This window comes from Accipiter gentilis, chromosome 4, assembly GCF_929443795.1.
Source record: "Accipiter gentilis chromosome 4, bAccGen1.1, whole genome shotgun sequence".
NCBI lineage: Eukaryota > Metazoa > Chordata > Aves > Accipitriformes > Accipitridae > Astur > Astur gentilis.
Window position 1 is genome coordinate 30104898 of NC_064883.1, and position 10831 is coordinate 30115728.

The 10831-nt window shown below is 40.1% G+C and overlaps 1 protein-coding gene across 3 annotated transcripts in view; it reads right to left on the bottom strand.

Annotated features, from left to right (window-relative positions):
* Positions 1-4417, bottom strand: part of ODAD2 (outer dynein arm docking complex subunit 2) — an 87380-nt gene extending 82963 nt beyond the window's left edge. For all 3 annotated transcript variants that reach the window (XM_049798337.1, XM_049798336.1, XM_049798335.1), the window contains exons 1-5: positions 4194-4417; positions 2860-3017; positions 1326-1521; positions 661-767; positions 107-243 (exon numbers count right to left, since the gene is read on the bottom strand). In XM_049798337.1, coding sequence (XP_049654294.1) covers positions 107-243; positions 661-767; positions 1326-1521; positions 2860-3017; positions 4194-4417 — 822 coding nt within the window. The remainder of the gene's footprint in view (positions 1-106; positions 244-660; positions 768-1325; positions 1522-2859; positions 3018-4193) is intronic.
* Positions 4418-10831: the final 6414 nt, after the last annotated feature.

Genomic DNA, 10831 nt, shown 5'->3' on the forward strand with positions numbered 1-10831 from the left:
TCTGCAGGTCTTACAGCCTCAATACCACTACCCTAAACCTGATTGATTTTTTATTTTAGCACATAAAAACATTCATTACTCCATGTTATCCTTTATTATTACTTACTCCATTTAAAAACACTCCTGCTGTGCTGCATGTGATATACAAAGGATCAGTGTCATGTGGTTTGATGACTAAATAACAAATTTCTCCATGCACTTGTCTCCAGGGAGGAGCTCGGCATCCATTACAGAACATGTAATCTGTAATGAATTAGCATTAGTGTTTTTATCAAGTTTAAGAGTATTTTTTAATAGTTATGCTTGATGATTAATATAACATGTATACAAATAAAATTCCCAAAACAATATCTTACTCTTATGAATTCATACTATTAGGAATGAATCATTCAAAGCTCTGTGACCTGTGGCCCAATGAAACCAAGAACTGCAACTGTGCTTAGCATTTTTCAGGATCAGGGACTCAGTTCACTTCCTCTACTTCCCCTGAAGATATTCATATAATTGGAGATTATTACTGTAAGTAAAGGCTGAAGAACAGCAGTAAATTTAAAGTACAAATAAACACTTTCAGTTTATTATGGAAATGAATTAATAAAGTTAATTAATTAATTAATTGATAAGGTTATATATAAACATGAGATATGATCAGATGTGGACCTGATGTATATTCCAATGATTCCAGTACTGTATCTTCTCCTTTCCCAGAGAAATTCTTGAGAAGATTCACTTCGTTATTTATAGCAGCTGGATTAAGTCTTACGTCTCTGCAATTAACAGAAAATGTTCTAAAATGTATTCATCAAAAGGATGTACTCAGAGAAATGAAATGAGAATATTACATAAATTTTTCTTTTACATTGAGTCTTAATAGTAGCAACAACAATCTGGAAATGGGTCATCTTCCATTGTCACTGTACTTTAGTGAAATTTTAGCTCTATAGCTAATATGAAGTTATGCTTAGTTACAACTACGAAAAAGACTCAATGTAATACTTAATATGCTTCCATGAAGAAACAAACATTTCTTTGAAAATATTTAACTGCAACTTTGTTGTTTGTACAAATGACTTCAATTTGCTACCAAAATGCAAAACATATGCAACAAAAAACCCCCACACTCGCAGGCACACACTTGTATACCCACACCTACAACAAAATCTTTAGGAAAAAAATGGGTTTTTTAGTGAACTGTGAAAGTTATTTCAATAAATTTCTTCATGTCACACCAAAAGCACATGTTGTGGGTTGAAACCAATCTGATTTAACAATAAAAAAAAAACCCACTGGCTGACATGCTTAGCTTCCACTCGAAATGCACTCACTGTGAAATGTGTTTCAAAGAACTACTTAGCAGTTGCAAATCCAGCTGATGAAGAAGAAGACAGATTTTCATTTTCATCTCTGTTTCAGGGTCATCATCTTTTTTCACTTTTTCAAGTAAATGCAACATGGACATATCTTCTCCTTCAACAGTCCCACATTCAGGGCCAAGAATTTTCATTATAGGATCTCTATTAGCTGTAAACATGAAACAGAATCATATAATGTGATACTATCTTAAAAATGATTAGGCAAGACAAACACTTTTTATCTCAATTGCTGAATAATTCTGATGCTATTCATTTACAATAAGAACTTTAATAATGTGCATAGTTATTCATCAAATATTACTTTATGATGTATTCTTTCATATACCTCTTGTAATTTGAAATGCATTTTAAAAAATACAAAAACATTAAGAACAAAAAGAAAAATTGCTTTTCACAACAAAGATTAAGATTCATTCAACCAAGAGGTGAATATTAAATACCTCCCTTTATCAACAGCCCCCTTTCCAGAAAACATGCTTGGCTGATCACCAAAACAGAAAATCAATGGGTTTAACTCACTGAAAATTGATCATTTTGGAAATATGATTTACTGTCAAAAAATACCTTTCACATTTTCTAGCAGTATTCCCAATGGCTCCATTACTTCTTCAGCTATGCCAGCTGTTCTTTTTGGTAAACAATGACATAACTGGATGTCAATGGGTTTTACAAAAACATTTTGCTCTGCTCCTGCAAATGAAGTCCCATGCATCTGTGAACGCCTCTGCATGATATCCTGTCCATATTATTCTTCCCTATTATTCATGGTTGATCACTGTCAGTGACAGGACCCTGGATTACACGGAACTGAAGTTTGATCCAGTATAAGCATTTATATTTTAGTATTGCAGATGCAATTTCTACTAATATTATCAAAGAATATTAGTGAACTCTTCTACCTCCAATGAGAGGAGGATATCCAGTTTAGCATATTAAGGGTCTTCTTGTCAGTTTGAAAATCTAGGACTTGAATATGACACAGTAGAAGTACTCATACCTGTATTTTAAAAGCCATTGTGAGAAGGACCTGGAAGTGCTCACTCTGAACCTTGTGCAGCTAAGAATGTCTTAAGCATGTTAAGTTTTTGTTTGGCTATTTTCTGAAGATTTAACATTTTAAAGGAGGATTAAACTACAAACATAAGAAAAACTGCTATTAGCCTCCAATAAGACATTCTTTTTCAGAAATTTAAACCTACTGTCTGTTGCGATAGCTCAGTACACATGAATTTGTATATGGGATTCAACAGTTTTATTTTAACTTTATTCCAGATTTGTCTGTTACTGATTTCTCTGAAAATAAAAGAAGAAATAGAAACTTTGTTAAGTTCTGGATCAGCACCTCTAGCCACCTTCATGAATCAACACCTTCTTATATACTTAAAATGAAGGCATGCCTTTCTTCACATTTCATAAACATGAATTGAAGAAGACATACTTTTTAAGACAGAGGAAAGATGAAAAAAAAAAAAAGAGGAAATGAAACCTTCAAGGCATGCTTGTGCTTCCTTTAGCTTTTTTTCCATAGCAATTTGTAGCAAACGGGACAGCTGGTCAAAACTGCGAACTCTGAGAGTTGATGCCGTGAGGAGAAGCAATGGCTGGCCATCTTTACCTTTGGCTTCAGACTGAACAGTTGCTCCACTAGAAAAATTAAATTATATCTTTTTAAAATAAGAACTTTAATAAAGAGCAAGTTTTAGAGAAGAATCTTGAATGTTGTTCAAGCTTCACATGATAAAGCATATACAATTTCTTTAAACTGTATTTCAGAAAACTTCCAAGGTAAAACCATTTATTCAGTGAAAATCAGCAGGTGGATGTGCCCAAAGGAGGCTGAGACCCCCTGGGAAGCCTGCACTGGAGCAGGCTCCTGGCAGGATGTGTAACCCGTGGAGAAGAGCCCACGCTGGAGCAGGTTTTCTGGCAGGACTTGTGAGCCTGTGGGGGACCCATGCTGCAGCAGTCTGTTCCTGAAGGACTGCACCCCATGGAAAGGACCGATGCTAGAGCAGTTCATGAAGAACTGCAGCCTGTGGAAAGGACTCACGTTGGAGAAGGTCACGGAGGACTGTTTCCTGTGGGTGGAACCCCACAATGGAGCAGGGGATGACTGTGAGGAGGAAGGAGCATCAGAGACAACAGTGAAATAAACTCACCGCAACTCTCACCCTCCATTCCCCTGTGCTGCTTCAGGGTGAAGAGGTAAGGAAAATCAGGAGTGAAGTTGAGCTCAGGAAGAAGGGAGGGGTGAGGGGAAGGTGTTTTAAGATTTGTTTTTATTTCTTATTATCTTACTCTGACTTTTGATTGGCAATAAATTAATTTCTGTGAGTTGAGTCTGCTTTGCCCATGACAGTAATAGGTGAGTGATCTCCCTGTCCTTATCTCGACTCATGAGCTTGTCGTTGTATTTTTCTCTCCTGTCCAGCTGAGGAGGGGGAGTGATAGAGTGGCTTTGGTGGGCACCTGGCGCCCAGCCAAGGTGAACCCACCACACAGGAGCCACTCCTAACACTAATGGAAATCACAGGGTTAATCACTGTTAGACACATGTTGTAAAAAGTCTTAGGAATACACAGTGCAAATTGTATAAATCACTAACTAAACAGGTCTGTATCACAACCAAGATATAGAACAGTCTCAAACTCTCAAAAACCCCTACAAATTTTAAATGAAAATTTTCAATATATATATATCAGTAAAAACCCCACCCATTTCAGCCTCCCAATTACACTAAGGCTTTCTTTATGCTAAATGAGCACAGTTTTGCTTCGTAGTTCACCTTCAGTATTTCAAACCAGACTAATTCTGACTTACTGGATCTCATAACCCTCTTCAAATACTGAACAGCCCAATTGCGTTTTCCACTCAAGGGGCTCTCTGAAGACAAACGCTGCTTCCTGAGGATGCCTAGTACTGAAGTCCTCCGCAAACTTAATAATTTGATTTAAAAGAGATTCGTTCAAAGGGGTGATTTCAAGTGTGCCAGTTCCAGAACCAGCCGCAGTCCACTGAGCTGCTCTTGCCAACGCCGCTCCCATGGTCTCAACTAGTATCAAAGGGGTACACCTTAGCAAAGAAACACAGAATCACCAAACTGAGCTCTCAAATGATAAATGCAATATGCTGTGGCTGCTATAATTTGAAATAAACTTATCTAGGAATGATTAGATTCTTTTAACTCATTTAAATCCCTGAAGTGGGGAAGGGGGAATTGAAGAAGACAACTCGCAAGTTTTAAGGAAATAGGGAAATCAAGTGAAAACAAAGGTTTTTGTCATCTTAATTAATTCCTGGCGCTATTAGAAACTCAAGGAACTGACCGCAGAAGGCCTCTGTCGTGGCTGCCACAAAAGGCTCTCGGGTTCTCCTTGTGAAGTTAACCCCACTCTTAAACACCCTATGTGCGTGCAGGCAGGCAGGCAGACACACACATACAACCCCCAGCGACTATCGCCCCCCCACCCCCACCCCGCCCTCCCCAGACACCTTCTTTAAACGGACGAAAAAGGCGAGTGTCGGACCGGCCCGTCAAGCCTAGGGAGCCCGAGGGCCACCGCAGTGAGACGAGCACGGGGAGGCCTCGTCCCTGAGGGGAGGCCTCGTCCCTGAGGAGAGCCCGGCGCGCCCGGCACGGCGCCGGCCCGCCCCCGCTCCGCGGCGTGCCTGGGGCAGAGGCTGGGGTCAAGGCTGCTGTAGGAGGCGGGAGGGATCCTGGAGCCCGGCGGCTGTGTGGAGCCCCCGAGGGACGCAAGGAGCCCGGCGAGTGGGCGTCCCTCACCGCTCGCCCCCATACCTTGCCCCGGGTGAGCCGCGCCGGACCCCGCCTTCGCCGCTCGGGCCGCGGCCGAGGCCGCCGGCGTTGCTATGGGGACGGGGCCCGGCGGCAGCCGTTACCGGGAGGAGCGGGTAAACACAAGCGGCGCCCGGCGGTGGGGAAGGGCCGCTGCCCCCCGGCTGCCGCCTGGTTGGACGGGCAGCGCGGTGTTGGACGTGCACCTCCCCCTGGTTGGCGGCCGCGGGTGCCGGTGCCGGTGCCGGTGCAGGCCATGGGGGTGCGCCCCGGAGGGCGAGACCCTGAGGGGAAGGCCGAAGGTGTTGAACCCCGGGGAGCGGACGGGTGAATGCGACGGGTGGTTGCTGCTGCAACCGCTATCCACAGTGTCCCTCAAAATCCGGCGGTGCTGGGGCAGGGGCACCTTAGTAAGGCTTGCGCTGTGGAGAACACACATTCCTGACTTGGGAAGGAGGGCTGGGGGCCGAGAGGGGTCAGGCCCGTGGCGGCTGGTGCTAGGCGGGAGCGTTCGGCAGCGGGGCGGTGGGTGGTGGTTTGGGGAGTGAAGCTGAGGCTGAAGGGGTAGGACAGTCCTCGTTAGAAGGTCAGAGGAGCTATATTTACAATAATAAGACAGGCTCTATGGTTTTGGCATGGAATTAAGTAATGTAATGACTAGAGTTACTTTACACCAGAGTTTAAAGGAAGACCACCGAATACTTTTTAGCTTGAATTTTAGCCAGGATAGCTTAAACCTGTCACTAGCTTTCAGTCATTAGAAGAAAACAGCTTTAATTAAAAGGTTAGCATTGACCACTTTTAGTTCTTGAGGCAGCGTGACAGATTAGGCTCAACACACTTTTTGCTAAAGAAAATGTAACGTGAAATACGTGTTTCTTGACAGAAGTAAAGGAAATATGTATGGGCAGTGCCAATGAACAAAGTCCTTTCATATACAACACAACACTGTGCACGTACAAATAAAGCACCCCAAACACAGAATGGAAATTAATACTATTTCCCCAGTCCTGTTGTTCATCTATAATGTCAATGAGCCATCGCTCTGGATAAGTTTTTAAGTTATAAAGTTGCTACTGTACTCCCACCTGCCTGTCTCATCTTTTGTACCACTGGGCCAATACCTATATTGCCTGGCTTCCCACATGTAAATCCCCCCTCCAGTTCAGTTATCTAGATCCACCAAAATGCCTATTGGATGATAAAAATTGGACTTAGACTTAACCTAGGAAGAAATGGTTACCTGCTGCACACTAGCTGAAATTAGGAAGCTATGTTCAGCTTTCTAGCACGTGTCCTTCCGAAGGCATAGGAAAATAATCCTTTTGAGGACGGTCCAGCAGAAGTACCCAGCTGTCCCAACACCATAGAGTTAACATAGCCAAGAGTTATTTCACCAACTGAGAACTCAGCTGGGTAAGAAACCTCAAATAATGAGAAAGGTCATGGAATGTATGTGGGATGTATCTCAAAGAATAACAGTGTGGGATTAATACATTTTTTTCATGGAGATGATTGTCCATATACATTTTACTTACTGAGACTTTCAAGCAGTAACTACGAATAAGTACATGCAGTCTGCACAATAATGACTTAAGAATAGCTTTGGCTTTTCTTGTTTCACTGCATAACTTTGAGAAGATAGAAAATGAATCATTTGATTAGGTGAAAATGAAAGATCATTTTTAGTAAAAAGCCTGGGTAAAGACTTAAAGCAATTTCTTTTCTTTATGGAATACTGTGTATGAAGGCATTTCCAGAAAGCATTAAATCTCTTCTTTTTACTGAGATAAGGAGTATTAAAAAGTTGAATTTTATGGGCAGAAGGTGCAAACAGCAAAATGTGAAAGGGAATAAAAGTATCCCCACCATGGGTGGTGGGGAGTGAAGACAGTGAGTTTTCACACAGAGCTGAGTATTTTAAGCAAGAAGTCGGTGGAGTAAGAAATAGAATTCCTAAATGAGATCAGTCTGTTCCACTGAACAGCAAGAAGGAAAGATATTTCAGTGGCGAAGATAAATGGGATGATATGCCCTCAAAGAGTATGCATCTCCACTGGCTATAAAAGGAGCTTCGCTAACTAGCTTAAGCTTAGTTACCAGTGGAACTACCAGTGGAACTTCCTGTGGGGACAGAGAAGTCAAAAAATGAGAAAGCAGAACACATCCTGCAAGCCAGCAGCGAGGAATACTGCTGGGCTCTGGTATTAGAAGCTAAAGGTCTACGGATGGCCTAGAGGCTGGAGGTGCTTTTCCCTTTTCTTCTTTGTGGCAGGCAAATATTGAGTTGGTAGCTCAGCTGTACTCACAGGAAGACTGCTCTAACTCTTCTGAAGACTAGAAACCATCTGATTTATTTCTGACCTCAGTTTGTATGACTAATTTGTGTCTATTTGTTTTTGCACCAACACAGGTCCTTTACTTGACTTTCAATGGCTGCTTTTCCTCCTTGGATTTTACACCCAGTTTCTGAATTAGAATATTTTCTCTTAGACTTCACTTTGCTAGGCTAAACAAGTACAGGTAATCTAGTCTCAGCCTGCAAGTTCTTCATTTCTCTTACCATCTTACTATTCTTATTTGGCTGTGTTCCAGTCTGAACTTGTTTTTCGTAAATAGATTTGACACTATTTCAGAAGTCATTTCACCAGAACCCATTACAATGGCATTAATAGTCTTCATCTCTTTGGAAGTTCCTCAACTGCTACATTCTAGGATTACATTTGTTTTTCAGGTCGTATTAGGGGTTGTTGTCACCTTGCAACTGAATTATACAACCAATTTTTAATCCATTACTTTTATTTTCAGGTGATGAGTTTGTAGCTTTCTCCAGGATTTAAGCATATAGTATTGCAGTCTGCCCTTATAAAATCAAATTCCATTTCTAAAGAAAAGAAAATATTTAGAGCACGCAGTCTCTGTCTTTTGGTCCCCATCTTCTTCCACTTTCCAAAGTAATTTTTGAACCTGATAGCAAATTTGAACCACATTTCACAGACCGTTGTGGTCTTGGAAATAATTAAGCTCCTACAAGTTTTGTAAACCTGAGATAGTTGAATTGAGGGGAAAGCAAAATCAATGCCCTTGCTGAGGTAAAAGCAGGCCTATGAACTGCAGATCATGTTCTGTAGCAACCAGCCAGCCGAGTGTTTCGTTCATACCATGCTGGCTAATCAGAACATGAGTAACTAGAGCCTTGCCCAGTGGGTGTTTTATAGAGAAGGTGGACAGCAGAAGATTAAGAGACAAAGCACATAATTCTAGGAGAAATCAGATCTCATTACTTTTGCTGCTCATGAACTCCTTCCATGACCTTCAAGTCAGATGAGAAGGTTAGGGAGCCGAGGGCAGAGTTTGTGGGTGCAGGGACTTCCAGATGGCACCTGTTCATGCACAAGTACTCTGCCATGCCTGCCCTACACCTTGCTGGGTTCTGTGAACTGCATTCTTCAGTGCCAAAACTCTTCACTCATTCCCTTATGTGACATGAACAATTTCTATTCCTGCTGTCTGCCCGTAGTCTCTGTGCTTTATAGTCTTTTGCACGTTTTCAGACATATATTGGCTCTAGCAAGTCATTACTGCAGTTATTGCACTGGTAGTTAAGCTCTGGGTGATTCCCTTGGTTGCGTTCAGGCTTGTGTTGCTGGATGACAAGAAGTCATGCCTTCTTACATCAGCTATCACTAAAAAATAAGCACTTAGGAACTCCCTCACTTAGCCAGACTGAAGGATATTTAATACCACCTTTTGCTTTTACCAGGTTTAATTGATCAATGCTATTAATACCTCCTAGGACAAGAGTATAAATGGTTATTTTAGAAAATTTGTCTGAAAGCTAAAGCGTTAAGTAAAGTAATCAGTTAAAGAATTATCAAAGTATTCTCTTGGTGACTCAAAATCAGCATGCAAAAACTTTGAGGCAATAAAGTTGTAATGTATTCTCAAAAGCAGCTTACTCAGGAGCTGGGTCCACCCAGAGATGGCATTTGCACCATGTTTGGCTAATTCTTTAAATTAGCAATAGTACATTTATGTACTAGTGACTTTTTACTGTAAGTTATTTTTACATTTTTAATGTAGAAGACATTTTATAAAACAGTAGGTGAAATGTTTGCCTGAGCATAGTCAAAGATGAGATCATTGTTACTGGCACAAAGAAATGGGGAATATGAAGAATTTGTTAACATGGAGAGACGGGCAATTGGAAATTTTTTTTACAATCTCAAAGTTGCAGCCAGAATGTGTAAGCAATTTTTCTTGTATATTTTTCCTCACATTATTGTAGAATAGGGTGTAGATTATTACTGTTAAAGTAGAACAGTAATACAAGTTCTAAAAAACAGTTGTAGAAGCTTACAAAAAATAAAAAAGACATTCAAATAATACCAGCTATTCCTTCTGTTAAATAGCAGTTTAGCTGATCAGCTTTATGGGCAGTTTGTCAGACAAGTTGGAAATCAGGAGAAAACAAGCTAGTATTTGTTGATTTCCCTTTATTGTTCATTACCTTGCTTTTGTGTGAAAATTTACATTTTTTTGGCATCAACAACACAAAAGTCCTACTGTTTTGGTGAGAAGGGCTTAGCTAGAGAAATAAAAAATCCAGTTGCGCTGCATTTATTTCATTTTGTATCAATAAAAATGCACTATTTAGGTGCCTAGAGTTGTTCATGAACATTTTTATGCATCTTAAATTATTGTAATCCATCATTAGTTTGTTGTGTTTGTTGTTTTTTTTAATTAGGGAGTAGTGTTTTGTGGAAAGGCAGCATTTCAGCTCAAGAGGCAACCTACATGAGAACATAAAATGAAGGAGAAGACATGATGAATCTATTGATGTCTTTTCTTTAAGCATGATTTTATGGAAAACAATGTTCAAAACTTAATCCTTAGAAAGCAAATGACAACTTATTTTTCACTGAGTCTCTGATTTCTGTGTTGTGATCTCCTACTTACCTCTTGTTTCTGAGTAATTATGTGCTTCAAAAAATGCCAAATGATTTGAAGTGAGGATTTTTAAAGATTGGACATTGTACAATACACTGTCTTGAGCCTAGAAATTAAAGAATAGAAAAGACCATTTTTCAAATTGGACTCAGTGCAAGGGACAAAGAGGTAAGCAATGTTGTGCATGGGTGTCTGGCAAAGACACAGTTACTTCAAAAATCTTCAAGGAAAATAAAGCAGGACAATATTTTTGTTAATAAGTTATAGATTAACAATATCTGGATAGTTATTTTCTGAACAATGACAATAACAGAAATTCTGCTGTTCTTTTTTAGAAATGGCTTCCAGATGGGAATCATGGTTTACAGTCCAAGATTGAATGTGATTTAATAAGTTTTTATCAGTAAAGAATATAATATTACAGAATATGAACTGTGTTACTAGACTGTGCTTCCCTCTATTTGTAGACAGTTTTTTGGTTCCCTTTTGTTCATTTCTGTTTACTACTGCCCAGGTCTTTTGAATATTTCTGAGTATAATTTGGAAGAAATAATCAGTGTGGTATAATAACCAGATGACCGTGACAATGTCATAATCACATTTGGAGTACCAGGCTAGAAGACTGTAATTTTGAAAGACTTAGTAAATTCATTCACATGTTTTCTTTGTAGCATCAGAACAAGATACAGATCAGGTTATCAGGGGCGTTAAC